Consider the following 17,938-nt stretch of genomic DNA (forward strand, 5'->3'; position numbering starts at 1 on the left):
CCACTAGGTCCATGCTTTACTGGCAGTGACTGCTGGTCAGCAAACTGCATCAAATTAACAGTCATGATGTGGAGATGCCGGCGTTGGAATGGGGTAAACACAGTAAGAAGTCTTACAACACCAGGTTAAAGTCCAATCAGTTTATTTGATAGTAAACCCACAAGCTTTCGGGGTTTGCCCCTTCATCAGGTGAGTGGAGAGTTCTGGTCTCAAACAGAGCATATAAAGGCACACACAGTTTACAGAATACTGATTAGAATGTGAGTCTTTACAGCTAACCTGCCATTCGAGTTTTAAAGATGCAGACAATGTGAGTGGACATAGCATTAGGCATAGATTAAAGAGATGTGTATTGTCTCCAGAGCGGAGAAGCTACGACATCTTCTCCGGAGTCTTCAACATACCATTGATGAAGATGAACATCTCGCCAGGGCCATCCCCATACCCCCACTTCTTGCCTTCAAATTATCACATAACCTCAAACAGACCATTGTTCGCAGCAAACGACCCAGCCTTCAGGAGAACAGTGACCACAACACCACACAACCCTGCCACAGCAACCTCTGCAAGGCATGCCGGATCATCAACATGGGTGACATCATCTCATGTCAGAACACCATCCACCAGGTACACGGCACATATTCTTGCAACTCGGCCAACGTTGTCTACCTAATACACTGCAGGAAAGGATGTCCCGAAGTATGGTATACTGGGGAGACCATGCAGATGCTTCGACAACGGATGAATGAACATCGCTCGACAATCACCAGGCAAGACTGTTCCCTTCCTGTTGGCAAACACTTCATAGGCATTTGGCCTCTGATCTTCGGGTAAGCATTCTCCAAGGCGGCCTTTACGACACACGACAGAATCGCTGAGCAGAGACTGATAGCCAAGTTCCACACACATGAGGATGGCCTCAATCAGGATCTTGGGTTCATGTCACACTATCTGTAACCCCCATGACTTGTATGAACTTGCAACATCTCACTTACTGTCCTGTCTGGAGACAATACACATCTCTTTAATCTATGCCTTGTGCTATCTCCACTCACATTGTCTACATCTTTAAGACTTGAATAGCAGGTTAGCTGTAAAGACTCGCATTCTAATCAGTATTCTGTAAACTGTGTGTGCCTTTTACATGCTCTGTTTGAGACCAGAACTCTCTACTCACCTGACGAAGGGACAAACCCCAAAAGCTTGTGGGTTTACTATCAAATAAACTGGTTGGACTTTAACCTGGTGTTGTGAGACTTCTTACTCAAATTGACAGCACAGACATAGGCTATTTGGCCCAAATGGTTGTGCGCTGGTGTTTATACCTCTCCTGTCTTCATCAGACTCCAAACATTCTCTTGTTCCTTTTCCATGCATTTAGCTTTCCTGGAAAGACAACCACACCAACTTCCTCCTTCATCCAATTTTAAGTGAATTTTATGTTTCAGGTCTGGAGTTTTGGATTCCCGCTTCCAAGCCCAATAACAGAGGCATGCTCCCCATTTCCCCCCGCCCAAGTACAACTGTCGAAGTTTTGCTCAGTACAATAATTTATACGAACCTTCCGTCTCTTCTCAAAGTTGATCAAACCATTCTATAAGAGACAAACAAGAACAGCAAAAATTAATTTGACTTGTAGAAAGGTCAGATCACACTACAAGATTGTGAACTTGAAAGGATTCCTAGGAATGAAATCCAAGTCCTATAAATCTGGTTCCAAATTAAAATGTAGCCAAAACTCAATCGTGTGTACAACACAAATAAATGCATTGCACTGACTGGGCATTATTTTGCAAAATTATACAGAATCCTCTGCTACAGTCAAATTTGTAAACACCAAGTTCATTATACAAGTAGGCAAGCTAGGGGAGATAGTGGCAAGCACTGCTGTCTCATAGCACCAGGGATCTCGGTTTAATTCCCCGCTTGGGTCACTGTGGGGAGTCTGCATGTTCTCCCCCTCTCTGCATGGGTCTCCACCAGGTGCTCTGGTTTTCTCCCAGAGTCTGAGAGACATGCTGGTTAGCTGCTTGGGTCATGTTAAATTCTCCCTCAGGGTAACCGAACAGGCGCCAGAGTGTGGCGATTGGGGGATTTTCACAGTAACTTCATTGCCGTATTAATGTCAGCCTACTTGTGACATTAATAAACTTAAAGTTTAGAATGCAATGGAAAAAAATGTCCAATTAACAGAATCTTACCTGTGCAAATAAAAAGTGTGCAATTTACATGACATTTTCAGGCTACAAAATAAATAGGGCTACGCTTAACTGGCTGCTTTGTGAATAAGAACATAAGAACATAAGAAATAGGAGCATAAGAAATAAGAACGTAAGATATAAGAAATTCGAGCCTGCCCCGCCATTCAATAAGATCATGGCTGATCTGTCTTGGCTCAGCTCCACATTCCCGCCCTCTCCCCATAACCCTTAATCCCCTCTCTTATCAAAAACCCATCAACCCGCGTCTTAAAAATATTTAGCGAGGTAGCCTCCACCACTTCAACGGGCAGAGAATTCCAGAGATTCACCACCCTTTGAGTGAAGAAGTTCCTCCTCAACTCCGTTCTAAACCGCCCTCCCTTTATCTTGAGGCTGTGCCCCCTAGTCCTACTATCCTTTCTGAGCGGGAAGAGTCTCTCCACCTCTATCCTATCCATCCCATTCATCATCTTATACGTCTCAATGAGATCTCCCCTCATTCTTCTAAACTCTAACGAGTACAAGCCTAATTTATTCAACCTCTCCTCATAGCTCAACCCCCTCAACTCCGGCATCAGCCTAGTAAACCTCCTCTGCACTCCCTCCAAGGCCAAAATATCCTTGGGTAAGTATGGCGCCCAAAACTGCACACAGTACTCCAGCTGCGGCCTCACCAATGCCCTATACAGCCGCAGCAAGACCTCCCTACTTTTATATTCAATCCCCCTCGCGATGAAGGCCAGCATCCCATTCGCCTTCCTGACCACCTGCTGCACCTGCAAGCTGGGTTTTTGCGACTCATGCACAAGGATCCCAAGGTCCCTCTGCACCGTCGCCTGCTGCAGTTTTTCTCCACGTAAGTAATAATCCTTCCTACCATTATTCCTACCAAAGTGAACCACCTCGCACTTGCCAACATTAAATTCCATTTGCCATTTCCTGGCCCATTCGCCCAGCCTATCTAGATCCTTCTGTAGACTCTCCCCACCCTCCGCACAGTTTGCCTTTCCACCAATTTTGGTGTCATCAGCAAATTTCGACACCCTACACTCGGTTCCCTCCTCCAGATCATCTATATAAATGGTAAATAGCTGAGGCCCCAGCACCGAACCCTGGGGTACTCCACTAGTCACCATCCGCCAATCCGAATAGCACCCATTGACCCCCACTCTCTGCCTCCTATTTGACAACCAGTCCTCTATCCACGCTAACACCCTACCCCCAACTCCATGCCCCCTTACCTTCTGCAATAACCTCTTGTGAGGTACCTTGTAAAACGCCTTCTGAAAATCCAGAAAGACCACATCCACCGGCTCTCCTCTATCCACCGCCCTAGACACATCCTCATAGAACTCCAGTAAATTTGTCAGACACGACTTCCCTTTAACGAAACCGTGCTGCGTCTGCTCTATCAAGCAGTTCCCCTCAAGATGCCTCGCTATTTCCTCCTTGATGACGGATTCTAACATTTTACCTACAACAGATGTTAAACTAACAGGCCTATAATTCCCCGCCTTTTGCCTGGCACCCTTCTTAAACAACGGCGTAACATTAGCCGTTTTCCAATCTTCCTGCACTTCCCCGGAATCCAGCGACGTCTGGAAAATAACCACCAAGGCATCCATTATCACCTCCGCCATTTCTTTCAGGACCCTCGGATGCATTCCATCCGGTCCTGGGGACTTGTCCACAATCAGCCCGTCCAGTCTGTCGAGCACCACCTCTCTAGTAACAGTAATGTCATCAAGACCCTCCAGTCCTACCACCTTTCCATCTCTAACATCCGGCAAATTATTCACGTCCTCCTCCGTGAAGACCGAAACAAAAAAGTTATTCAAGACCTCAGCCATTTCCCCATCCCCTACCACTAAGTCCCCTTTCTCATCCTCTAAGGGACCAACGTTCACCCTAGCCAGCCTCTTCCTTTTTATATATTTATAAAAACTCTTGCTATCCTTTTTTATATTAAGCGCTAGCCCAGCTTCATAGTTTCTCCTACCCTCCTTTATCAACTTCTTTGTCAATCTTTGTTGACATTTAAACCTCTCCCAATCCTCTTCTCGCCCACTACTCTTCGCTACTCTAAACGCCTCCGCTTTTAATTTAACATTTTCCTTCACCTCCTTCGTTATCCACGGCTTATTACCTCTCCTCCTACGGTCCTTTTTGACCATTGGAATAAATTTCTGCTGAGCACCAAGAAAGATCTCCTTAAAGATCCTCCACTGCTCCTCAGCAGACCTACCTTCCAACGCGCTCCCCCAGTCCACATTCGCCAATTCTTCTCTCATCCAACCATACTCCCCTCTGTTCAAACAAAGGACGTGTGTCCAGGAACCCACCTTGTCCTCCTCCATCTGCACCAGAAACTCCACCATACAATGATCACTCTCCCCAAGAGGATCCTTCACCGCAAGTTCCCTCATTCTATCCGCCTCATTACATCGCACCAGATCCAAGAAAGCTCGCTTCCTCGTCGGCTGCATGTAAATCACCAAGTGATTGATCCATAGTACAAAGCACCAAATCAAAGCCGTGCATGTACTGTCTTTAATGTGCTTCATTCATTAGCCTCATTAATTCTTCTATTGTCACTTTGATTCCCATCTCCAAGCAACTTGCACAACAACTGTAATCACAGCAAAGAAGAAATCTCAACATGTCGTAAAGAGACTTACATCAACATAATCTGGAAGAGCAGCGTCCAATAGAATTAGATCAGTTATGAAAGTCCTCAGGTAGGGCACAGTTCCCTGCTTCACACCCTATAAAAGAGGAGCAAAATTGTTTAATCCAATTTATATGCATGTCACATTTCCTAAACATACTATCCATACTTAAAATCATTCCCTTTAGTATGCAACTAAATCAGTTTGCAACCCGAACACGTGAGTCTATTTAATTACAGATTGTACCATGGGATAGAAAGCTAGACCTGGATCTCCCATGTTGATGTGATCAATATCAATCACTTGAAGGTTGGGAATTCTCCCACACATCAGGGCTTATAAATAGATTACCCATTCTTGTTAATGGTGAACACTCAAGTGATAAGTAATCAAGTACAAAACAATAACAAACATAAACAGCGTTGGTCAAATACAACATTTGCCTCTACTAACCCCAAATTATAAGCAGTTCACTTAATTATAAGTGCGGGCAAAATATTATATTATCCTCCATCACTTCATTTTCTTTTTCTCCTTTGTTACCAGAAATTCATGGCTGGAACTGGTCTTCTTCTGGTGACCTGGAGGATGATCATTGGTGTCTTATTCTATCAAAAGGCACTACAGCTGAGATCATTTGAGTCCTTAAATAATGATCAGATATGCAGCTTTCCAGCACGAGTTAATGGTCAGCTATCAGTAGTGCCAACTAGCTTTGTTATTTTATAGCGCAGAAGGAGATTCAAAAGGACACAAGTAACAACTACAGTACATAAGAACATAAGAAATAGGAGCAAGAGTAGGCCATCTAGCCCTTCGAGCCTGCCCCGCCATTCAATAAGATCATGGCTGATCTGTCGTGGCTCAGTTCCACATTCCCGCCCTCTCTCCATAACCCTTAATCCCCTCGCTTATCAAAAACCCATCAACCCGCGTCTTAAAAATATTTAGCGAGGCAGCCTCCACCACCTCAACAGGCAGAGAATTCCAGAGATTCACCACCCTTTGAGTGAAGAAGTTCCTCCTCAACTCCGTTCTAAACCAACCCCACTTTATCTTGAGGCTGTGCCCCCTAGTCCTACTGTCCTTTCTGAGCGGGAAGAGTCTCTCCACCTGTATCCTGTCCATCCCATTCATCATCTTATACGTCTCAATGAGATCTCCCCTCATTCTTCTAAACTCTAACGAGTACAAGCCTAGTTTATTCAGCCTCTGCTCATAGCTCAGCCCCCTCAACTCCGGTATCAGCCTAGTAAACCTCCTCTGCACTCCCTCCAAGGCCAAAATATCCTTGCGTAAGTGCGGCGACCAAAACTGCACACAGTACTCCAGCTGCGGCCTCACCAATGCCCTATACAGCCGCAGCAAGATCTCCCTACTTTTATATTCAATCCCCCTCGCTATGAAGGCCAGCATCCCATTCGCCTTCCTGACCACCTGCTGCACCTGCAGGCTGGGTTTTTGCGACTCATGCACAAGGACCCCGAAGTCCCTCTGCACCATCGCCTGCTGCAGTTTTTCACCACATAAGAAATAGCCCTTCCTACCATTATTTCTACCAAAGTGGACCACCTCGCACTTGCCAACATTAAATTCCATTTGCCATTTCCTGGCCCATTCGCCCAGCCTATCTAGATCCTTCTGCAGACTCTCCACACCCTCCGTGCAATTTGCCGTTCCCCTAATCTTGGTGTCATCAGCAAATTTCGACACCATACACTCGGTTCCCTCCTCCAGATCATCTATATAAATGGTAAATAGCTGAGGCCCCAGCACCGACCCCTGGGGCACTCCACTAGTCACCAACTGCCAATCCGAATAGCACCCATTAACCCTCACTCTCTGCCTCCTATTTGACAACCAATCCTCTATCCACGCTAACACCCTACCCCTAACTCCATGCCCCCTTACCTTCTGCAAATACCTCTTGTGAGGTACCTTGTCAAACGCCTTCTGAAAATCAAGAAAGACCACATCCACTGGCTCTCCTCTATCCACCGCCCTAGGCACATCCTCATAGAACTCCAATAAATTTGTCAGACACGACTTCCCCTTAATGAAACCGTGCTGCGTCTGCTCTATCAAGCAATTCCCCTCAAGATGCCTTGCTATTTCCTCCTTGATGACGGATTCTAACATTTTACCTACAACAGACGTTAAACTAACCGGCCTATAATTCCCTGCCTTTTGCCTGGCACCCTTCTTAAACAACGGTGTAACATTAGCCGCTTTCCAATCTTCCAGCACTTCCCCGGAATCCAGCGACGTCTGGAAAATAACCACCAAGGCATCCACTATCACCTCCGCCATTTCTTTCAGGACCCTCAGATGCATTCCATTCGGTCCTGGGGACTTGTCCACAATCAGTCCCTCCAGTCTGTCGAGCACCACCTCTCTAGTAACAACAATGTCATTGAGACCCTCCACTCCTACCACCTTTCCATGGCTAACACCCGGCAAATTATTCACGTCTTCCTCCGTGAAGACCGAAACAAAAAAGTTATTCAAGACCTCAGCCATTTCCCCATCCCCTACCACTAAGTTCCCCCTCTCATCCTCTAAGGGTCCAACGTTCACCCTAGCCAGCCTCTTTGTTTTTATATATTTATAAAAACTCTTGCTATCCTTTTTTATATTAAGCGCTAGCCCAGCTTCATAGTTTCTCCTACCCTTCTTTATCAACTTCGTTGTCAATCTTTGTTGACATTTAAACCTCTCCCAATCCTCTTCTCGCCCACTACTCTTAACTACTCTAAATGCCTCCGCTTTTAATTTAACACTTTCCTTCACCTCCTTTGTTATCCACGGCTTATTACCTCTCCTCCTATGGTCTTTTTTAACCATTGGAATAAATTTCTGCTGAGCACCAAGAAAGATCTCCTTAAAAATCCTCCACTGCTCCTCAGCAGACCTACCTTCCAACGCGCTCCCCCAGTCCACATTCGCCAATTCTTCTCTCATCCTACCGTACTCCCCTCTGTTCAAACAAAGGACGCGTGTCCGGGAACCCACTTTCTCCTCCTCCATCTGTACCAGAAATTCCACCATACAATGATCACTCTCCCCAAGAGGATCCTTCACCACAAGGTCCCTAATTCTACCCGCCTCATTACATAACACCAGATCCAAGATAGCTCGCTCCCTCGTCGGCTCCAACACACACTGTTCGAGGCAACTATCCCGGCAGCATTCCAAGAACTCCTCCTCGAGCCCACCGCGTCCAACATGGGTTGACCAATCAATATGCAGATTGAAATCTCCCATAATTATGGCCGTTCCATTCCTGCACGTCGCACTTATTTGCGCGTTAACAGCCCGCCCCACCTCCAGATCATTATTCGGGGGCCTATAGACGACACCCACTAGCATCTTCCTCCCTTTGCTGTTCCTAATCCCCACCCACAACAATTCCACGTTCTGCTCTTTGGTTCCTATATCATCCCTTGCTACCACCCTGATGCTATCCTTAATCAGCAGAGCTAAGCGCCCCCCTTTTTCCTCCCACCTATCCTTCCTAAACACTTGATACCCCTGGACATTCAGCTCCCAGTCCCTGTCACCTTGCAGCCACGTCTCTGTAATGGCCACCAGATCATATCCATTTGTGCCGATCTGCGCCACCAGCTCATCCACTTTATTCCGAATGCTTCGTGCATTCAGATGAAGTGCCTTCATCTCAGCCTTCACCTGGACCCTATTTGCCAGAACGCCACCAACCATACTCACGCCCCCTACTCCCTTTATTATTGGGACATCCTTGGCCTCTTCCCTTACCTGTACCCTCTCCTTAACTTTAGACCCCGTAATGTCACCTACCCTCGCACCCTCCCCCCCCTAATTAGTTTAAAGCCCTGTCTACAGTCCGATTTACACGATTCGCCAGGACTCTGGTCCCAGCACGGTTCAGACCAACCCCATCCCGCCCGTAGACCCTACAGCTCCCACCATTCAATAAGTTAATAAGTGACCATCTTCAACTCCGCTTCTTGGCTTGATTCTCATCTCCCTTGATTTCCTGAGTTCAAAATCTATTGATCTTCAACCAAGTGTCCACAGCTCTTCTGTGTATAGATTTCCTGCCAAATCCTCAATCTTGCATTTCACTGAGATTCCATCTCATTCTTCCAATCCAGTGCATTGACCTGCATGATCTTTCACAGGATTATACATCCATCCCCAGAACTAATCCATTCAGCCTAACAGACTTAAGCTGACTCTAATTACCTATTTCTGTTTGGATTTTAGTTGTTCCTTCCTTATCCTAAAATAGGTGACCAAATGTGAGCCCCAATTTCTATCCTTGTGAACATCAGTGTACTCAGCAGTGATTGGGTCAGTATACTGCCTTTACCCTCTAGACCATGACGAAGATTCTGTCCATACTAGCTTTGGATCATCTTAAATGTGGAACAATTTAGATCTAAAATGATACATTTGTTGTCAATACATGATTACATTTATAAACATTAGCACAGTGCCAATAATTATAGCTTTTAAAGTGCAACCAGTCAAACAGCAACGCTGGCGTCCTCATTGGAAATAGAAAGGAGAACTGGTTAATAGCCTTATTTGAGCAAAGAATTACTTAAAGATGAATCACTATTTGAATTTTGAGAATTGTTAAGTCTTGGAATGACTAGATGACACACCATTTGCTTCTGCAACTGTAGCCGTTTCTGACCCCACTTTTGGTTTTCCTTCACACGGCTGTCAAGGTTTGCAAACTTCAAAGTTCCTTCAAGTTCCTTTGAAGATTTAGGAAAAAAATCAATTATTAACTCATGGCCAACATGACACCAAGTGAGATCTTAACCCCAAAGCCTCGTGTTTTTATAAATTACATAGCAAATCTGAAGCTTTGTGCTCACATGTTGGGCAAATTCCAATTTCAACCTGCAATATTTTGAAGTGAAACCGCAATTTATCCCATATTGAGAACCAAATGAACACAAAAGCTGATCATTAATGCCAGTCTCAGATTAGAACACAAATGAGAACACTTTCTGAGTGATGCACTCGAGACTGGATCGCCTGTCGACGGCAGAATTAATTGCTCTTATTTTGCGGCGTGAAGTAATTGAGGGCATTTGAATCTCAAATTCTGTTTGTGATCTTGTTAGAAAGGTCTGTTTCTGATTGTCCTCGAGGTGATGGCAAGCCATTCTCTTGACAGCTGCTAGGCCATTTCAGAGGGCAGTTGAGTTAACTATATTGCTGAGGATCTGGAGTCACATGTAGGGCAGACAAGGTAAGAATAACCAATTTTCTACCCTCAACAACATTTGTGAATAAGATGGGTTTTTACAACAATCTGGTAGTTTCATGCTTATTGATTTGAATTTAAATCCCTACTTTGTGTGGTAGGATTTGAACTCATTTATTATAATGCAGCAGGTGCCACAGGCAGAGAGTTGGAGAGAAAGAAAAACCACACCTTCTTTTACAGTTCTAGTTGTCATAAAGCAGGCAAGTTTAAAAGGTCCAGCCACATTGGGAAAGACATGGAGAAGGTATGTTTGTAAGACAAGTGGGTAGAATTGGGGAGCAGCAGGATGGGGTTGGGTTGTCAATGGTGGGGCTCAGAGTGAATATTGTACTTTATAGTTATCCAGAAGTTAGAAGTGGTTTAATTTTGACCTCTTCTGGGTTACGATTATAAGACAATTTGCTTTTTATATTGTACTTTTGGGTGGCTTCCATTGCAGGGTAATTGCGGTTTGAAATTTTTACCTAGGGTTTCTGGGTGGTGTTGGGGTGGGGGGGGGGTGAGATTCCCCAGCAGACAGTTATGAATCTGTGGCATTCCCTGCCCAGTGAAGCAGTTGGGGCTACCTTGTTGAATGTTTGTCTTTAAGGCAAGCATAGATAGATAGATTTTTGAACAGTAAAGGAATTAAGGATTGTGGGGCGGTGGAGCTGAGCCCACAAAAACATGAACCAAGATTTTATTGAATGGCAGCTCAGGCTCAAGGGGCCAAATGATCTACTGCTGCTCCTTTTCTAATGTGCTAATGGGTCAGGGTGTCTGACAGATTAGTCCTAACAAAAATACTACACAGTCCTCTTTGAATTCAGAAGACAAATGCTTTGACTACCTCCAAAATTGATTAGGAATTAAACAACAACCCATGCTTGATTATTTTCTGCTCTGTACACAATGAAGCACGTGGGATAATTTGGCACCTCGATATTTATAATGTAACTAATCACTTTATAAGTTGGCGAAATTAAACAGATAAAAATGAATGGACCATGAGCACAAATGTTAGGAGAGTTCACTGAAATTTTGATTGAAAATAAAGCTTTTCAGAACATTCCTCAAGTTCGCGAGAAGGAGGGAGTAACAAGTCAAGGATGAGGTACAAAGTTAGACTTAAGGCTAGTCAAAAGTGGGGTGTTGGAAGTATCCCATCAAATGTAAAGATTAAAGATTGCAAGGACACTGGAACTAAGTTGGTGTGGGACACAAGATGCTGCAAAAGGACTTTGGTGATGGAGTGCACATAGGAGAAAGGTTGAGATAAAACAGAAAGGCAAAGTTTTTCCACTGTCCAGTTCAGTCTGAGCAAAGGAGGGAGCTTATGGCAAAAGCAAGAAACAATGGCTTCTTGATACCCAAGTGATGATAAATATGCCAGGATGTGCTATTGTATGTACAGATGACACTGGAATGCCTTAATATTTTTTTAAACAGCCCAAGACAGACTGAACACTTGCTGCAACCCACAAATTATGAATTTTGGGAATGTACCTTATTCTTGACTACTATGTTGACCATTCAGCCCAATTATTCAACTGAAAATATGCAGGAAAATTCCACTACAGGGAGAAGCAAAATCAAATTTAGGCCTCCTGCATGTCATTTACTAGGCCAAACAGCTTAATCAAGTGAAAAACAACTTTGGAAGCGCTTCAAGATAAAACCTGTATCTAATTTTGGGGGTACATTCCCCCAGAGATGGTCAAATGCTTTATAAGATCACCATTTTCTTCAAAACACATGTGTCAGTGTTGATTGTTACAATATTAGCATAGATTTACTGCCTTCCATCCTATTGGACACTAATTCAAATCAAAGAAGACATGTTTGAAAGGGAGTGCCTGAAAGTGGCGAAATAAAAATGCTCCTCACGAATCCAAGCACTAAAAACAGGCATGGTGGTGAAAAGGGTAGAAGGAGAAGAATGTAGCTGCAATTCCTAGAAGTGCAACAACATGTGCTTGAGCTGAATCATGTTCTTTTAGAAAAGGCAAAATCAATTCAGATGAACTGAATTATTGTCACACTGCCAAAATCCAGCAAGTCGATAAATAGTCACATCAACTTTGTACAACCACAGCATGGCATTGCAAAATCATGTCAAACACATATTAAAACAGGCAATCCTGTCAAACCCCTCAATTTGACCGATTGCATTTTGGTCCTTCTCAGATACCGAGAGTTAGGTGCTGTAAGCCCTATCCAAAACAAGGCGAGTGCGCATTCCTTGTTGGGCTTGTTTTTTCTGGTGTAGGACTCTGGCATACTTCGCTGTCTTCCAGAACTTTCAAAAATATCCTGGCAAAATCATTAACAATCATCCAATATTTTCGATAAGCACATCAGAGAAAAGGAGTTGTTATTCAATTAGTCTTAGCTGTCAATGGGAGGCAGGCAAGGAAGAGATACCAAAAGTTTAGATCAAATATGTCCCTCAAAAAAAGTGGACTAACAAATCCAGGGCCCCTGGCTGTCAAGAGGCTTAGGAGAAGAAAGAAAAGGAAGCTTATGACAGATACCAAAGGCTCAGTGCTATGAAGAATCTAGGAGGAGAAAAAAGTGTAGAGGTGACATTAAAAAATTAGGGAAGTAAAGAGAGGGCATCAAGATATTGACAAGAAAATCAAAGAAGCCCAAAGACTTTGTCAGAATACATTAAGAACCAATGCAGAACCAAATGAAGAGTAGGGTTTACTAGGAACCACAAGGGTGGATATTCCAATGGTTCTAATAACAGTGGCAGGGTTTGGGAACTCACTGGTAGTGACGAGAGATCCTCTAACTTCCTGAATGTACACTATCAAAATTACGGATCAAGAGCTGGAAAGTGAGATTAGACTGACGGCTACTAATCAGCCAGTATGGTCACAATGGGATGAGTGGCCCCTTCATCACTGTAAACTTCTATGTATAAAATTTCAGTGATTCAGTATTCCTGGAGTACGTGGCTCTCTTAAAACAAATAAAAGCACAATGTTTCCAGATGCTGTGATTGTTGTCTGTTTTGATACAAACTATGCAAAACTAGATCATTACAGTCTGAAATATTCAACAAATAAAGCAATCGGATTACAAATATGCCCCAGTTCTCATGCAACAACTAATCCTTATTATAGAGGACAAACAAGAAAAACAGGTGATAATTTAACAAATAAATATTTAGGGGAACCAATCGAATCTGTAACTCTTCCACTTTGGGTTTTAATTACATGCCCTCAGTGCACAAAGCAAAAAAATCATTGGCACAAGTCTCACTTTATACTTCAAGTTCAAATTTCTAAGATATACTTAGGTTGTATTCTTGGCAGCATACCCACATTAAACGTTTATTTAAAAAGTTAGCATCCAACAGGCTTTGAATGCTTCAGTCAAGCCAGACCACCTAGTACACTTATTGCTTCATTGGTTGACAACATTCACATGTAGTCAGCAGCCAGTTTAACTCATTATAGATACTATTTATTACTTATTTTAAAACATTGAACAGCTCACTAAAATAGATCCATTGGGCCACATGCAACAACTTACCTTCATTAGCAGGTCTCTATTTGTCAGAGAGTTATTTTCATTGGAGAATATACCTGAAAGCTCGTGAAACATAGATGTACTGTGCCTAGTCAAGAGAATGAGACAAATTACTCATGAGGGAATAGAAGGAGATTAACTAATGGCTGCCAAGGACTCCAACATCTACAAACAGGTAACGAAGACAATGGAGGATGATGAGCATTTTGGCAGTTTTACAGAATTTAATGTTAATGAATCGGATTAGCTATCCTGTGGCAAATATTATTGGCAGCAAGAGAAACTGTCAAGAAACCCAAAAATGCAAACAGGATTAAATTGTCTGCAGCACAGAGATAAAAATTACAGGTGTATGCTCTCAGAGATTTATTGCACTTCCTCAGGAGATAAAAGACTGTCTTTTCTATACTTCCAGCATCCTTTATGAAATCAAAAAAGAGAAAAATGCTGGAAAATCTCAGCAGGTCTGGCAGCATCTGTAAGGGGAGAAAAGAGCTGATGTTTTGAGTCCAGATGACTCTTTGAATGTTCAGCTCTTTTCAGATTCCAGCATCCACAGGAATTTGCTTTTATCCACCATCTTATATGGCTGGCACAGCATCATTTTGGGAGAATTGAGGCAGGTTATATCTAAGAGTAGATCAGTTTGGGAGCACAATAATTTAAAGTTCAAGGTGAACAGCTTTATTAAGAATCGGAATTCCTACAGTGCAGAAGGAGGCCATTCAGCCCAACCAACCTGCGCCAATAACAATCAAATCTAGGTCCTAACTCCATGGATTTACCCTGTTAGTCCCACTGGACACCAAGGGGAAAAACCATGCAGCCACAGAATGTGCAAACTCCACAGTCACTCAAGGCCTAAATTGAACCCAGGTCCCTTGCGCTAGCTGAAGGAAGAACGATTCTGACAATTAGCCAATTGTTAGGAGTGCACAGCAAGTACCTCTGGTAGTCTTATTGACACACGTAGAACTTGCTATCCAGTACTGTATGTTTATCAGAAATATTTCACAGCTACTGTGGAAAACAAACTTACTTTGATACGAATGCCCAAGTCTTCTTCAACTTGAATATTTGAGTTGACTGCATTGCAGACACAATCGCATACAGAGATGAAAAATTCTTCAAGTTCCTACATTTCTGTTGGAAAACAAAGGAGTTCTGTGTAAGTAACAGCAGCTCCCATTTGCTGATAAGACAGAATCTGAGATATTAACAGAAGTTCAGCTTTGAAAATAACAGCAGCAAAAACGGATTACGGAAAAACATTGTCACACTTCACGCTCGTTACTCCCTTATTTTTCCTCTACCACAATCTCTTCAGCTGTGGTCAGATAGTGTGTTTCAGAGGAAGACGGGGGAGGGGGGAAGGGAAGAGAGGAGGAGGAAGGGGAGAGGGGAAGAGGGGAGGGGAGAGGGGAAGTGGGGAAGAGGGGAAGAGGGAAGAGAGGGGAAGAGGGGAGGGAGGGGAAAAGAAGAGTGGAAGAGGGGAGGGAAGGGAAGAGGAGAGGGGAAGCCTCTGCCTATTTTATTAGGCTGATGAATTGGTAATAAATATTGTAACTTCTAACATGGAGCAAAAAGGGTAGTACAGGCAGCACAAGATAATCTTCGAAAGAAAAGCATATAAATCAGAAAATTGAGTACATTTTTATTGGCTACATTTTGACTAAAATAAAACTGTTGATATCCAAGTTAGCTGATCTCAACTAAGATAGCAGCAGCAGTGCCCACCATACATTTTGGCTCTACAAAAAGAAGCAGGAGAAATTAAATCAGTCATAATTCCCACTCCCGAGGGCAGGAAACAGGATCTGAATAAAACCTATCCATGAGGTACTTGTTAACACCCAACCCAAATTGCTTGCATGCTGCCTTCCACATCCTTGTGGGATTTTGCCTTTTGCATAGAGATCGATAAACCATGTCATACCTGAGCAATGCGAATCCACTTGTCAATTATTTTAGCCCTCTGCTGTGGTTTCAACTGGAGATCATTTAATATGGTACTGATGACACACTTAGTGACGAGATTGAATTGGGTGGTGGTAGCCTGGACTGTAGGTGCTAGATGTTTGTTTTCCTTCTTGTCCCATTGGGACCAGATGCATCGCAGGCAATGATGGGGGACCACCTTTTTGAACAGGTACTGATCAAAAATAAAAATGAATACTAAAGATGTTTTTACTACCATAGACCTTTTGAACACTAAAGTGCAAACAAAACTTGCCCAGATAAAGGTCAACCAGCTTCACTGCTTTGTACATTTAAAACTAAAATACAAAGGTTAGACAGTGACAGTGTATAATTCTCACAGATATGGGAGTGAATTAGTGGAGTGAAACATGCAGGATCTGTTCAGCTGCCTGCTAACATTGGATGGTGTATATATAATGAGTGGCTAATCCAATACCACACAATTTGCACAACCACCTGAGACAAATTTCTACCCCATAAATGAGTGACAGATGGTTTTTGACCAGATTATCTACTTTACAAAAGCCTCTCATACACCAATTAAAATATTTGGTAACACTTAACAAGATCTTCAAAGTAAAAGGTGAGAGTGAACCACAACAGCTACAACTATATTACTCAATCATATGGAGATGGGATTCAAGACATTGCCAGAAACAAGGGCCAATATTAGGAAGATTGACCAAAACCTTAGTCAAAGATGTATGTTTTAAGAAAGGCCGTAGCAGGAAGAGGCAGAAGAGATTTGGGGAGGAAATGCAGGCATGGAATATAGGCAGAAAATACTAGAGTTGGAGAAGTGGTGAATTTGTGCTGATAGGATACAGTGTCAAGAGTTTTGGAGGAGCTCCTGAAGAGTTTTGGATATGGAAATGAAAGGCATGAACAATGGCTTCAGTGGAAGATTGGTTGTTCTATGATCAAAAGCAGGCAGTATTAGAATTGAACTGAATTCTTTGTGCGATGGGGTTAAAAGTGACACTTGTACATGCTGTAGACAGTTTGTTTTTAATCAGAGATGGTGACTGGGAAGGCATGCAGTTTAGTGCCAGCTGAAGATGGACTGTGCTTTCATTCTCCTCCATGATCAATGCTGGGAAATTTATGGCTTGTTCATGCACAACTGAATGAACTGCCAGTCTAACAATGCAAATGACAAGGCAAAAGGCCAAGAAAAATGGCAGAGAGGTAGAGTTAGGCATCAAAGTACCGGTAGAAGCTAACTTCCATGTCTGCAGATCATTTTGCCAAAGAGGCAGCATGTAGTTGAAGTAGGGTGGGTGGATTCAGGGTGCTAAAGCAGCATGTAATATATTACCTGGATCCAATGATGTTTGGAGAGGAGGATAACTGATCTGGACTAAAGGAAGTCAATTTATAGAATGTTTTACTGTTAAACAGCTGCCCTCTCCCAATATTCTAAGAAAGTAAGATGTCCTGCATAGACTAGGCATTTCAATTAAACAGATTTCTAAAACATTTTATTTTGAGACAACCATAGATTGCAATTTTAACTTAACTTGTCCAGATGGGATTGGGCAAAAGACTAATTTTACAGCCTATTTGTACCCTCCAATGGCATATGTTAAATTTGTCTCATCATAAATGATAACATTGAATACATCAGTTGGGACTTGTACATGATATTGGTAAGGCCATACTTGGAATACTGTGAACAGTTCTGGTCACCCTATTTTTATAGAAAAGATATTATTAAACTGGGGGAAAAAAAGTGTAAAAAAGATTGACTAGGGAGGTACTGGGACATTATGGTTTGAATTACAAGGAGAGGCTGGGACTTTGTTTATCTGGAGCATAGGAGGCTTCGGGTGATCTTGGCGGTCTATAAAATAGAGGGGCACAGATCAGGTAGATAGTGAACATCTTTTCCCGAAGTTGGAAAGTCTAAAACTAGAGGGCTTGGTTCAAGGTGAGAAGGGAGAGATACAAATGGGTCTAGAGGGGCAATTTCCCTCCCGCCGCCCTCCTACCCCCTCCACAGTGTGGTGGGCATTTGGAATGAGCTGCCAGAGGTAGTAGTAGAGACAGGTACAATTGTCTTGTTAAAAACATTTAGACAGTTACATGGGTAAGATTGGTAGAGTGGGATATGGGCCAAATATGGGCAATTGGGACTAGCTTAATGGTTAAAAACTGGGTGGTATGGACAAATTCGGCCAAAGTGCCTGTTTCCATGCTGTAACTCTCTAGGATACTCAAGCAGACTGGTTGCACTTTGACTGCTATACACCATGAAAAGTTTGCCAAGCTTTTTCCATGCAAGCCAGACTTGTATCAGTGTT

General features: G+C 43.1%; 1 protein-coding gene across 1 annotated transcript in view; it reads right to left on the reverse strand.

Moving 5' to 3' along the window:
* The window catches only part of LOC145348587 (ral guanine nucleotide dissociation stimulator-like 1), a 91,489-nt gene that overhangs the window by 15,632 nt on the left and 57,919 nt on the right, over positions 1 to 17,938 (reverse strand). Inside the window, exons 16-21 of the mRNA XM_080196775.1 lie at positions 15,592 to 15,807; positions 14,695 to 14,798; positions 13,659 to 13,743; positions 9,520 to 9,615; positions 4,880 to 4,966; positions 1,562 to 1,594 (exon numbers count right to left, since the gene is read on the reverse strand). Coding sequence (XP_080052901.1) covers positions 1,562 to 1,594; positions 4,880 to 4,966; positions 9,520 to 9,615; positions 13,659 to 13,743; positions 14,695 to 14,798; positions 15,592 to 15,807 — 621 coding nt within the window. The remainder of the gene's footprint in view (positions 1 to 1,561; positions 1,595 to 4,879; positions 4,967 to 9,519; positions 9,616 to 13,658; positions 13,744 to 14,694; positions 14,799 to 15,591; positions 15,808 to 17,938) is intronic.

The sequence above is a fragment of the Carcharhinus amblyrhynchos genome, chromosome 9 (assembly GCF_965287045.1).
Source record: "Carcharhinus amblyrhynchos chromosome 9, sCarAmb.v2.hapA, whole genome shotgun sequence".
Lineage (NCBI taxonomy): Eukaryota > Metazoa > Chordata > Chondrichthyes > Carcharhiniformes > Carcharhinidae > Carcharhinus > Carcharhinus amblyrhynchos.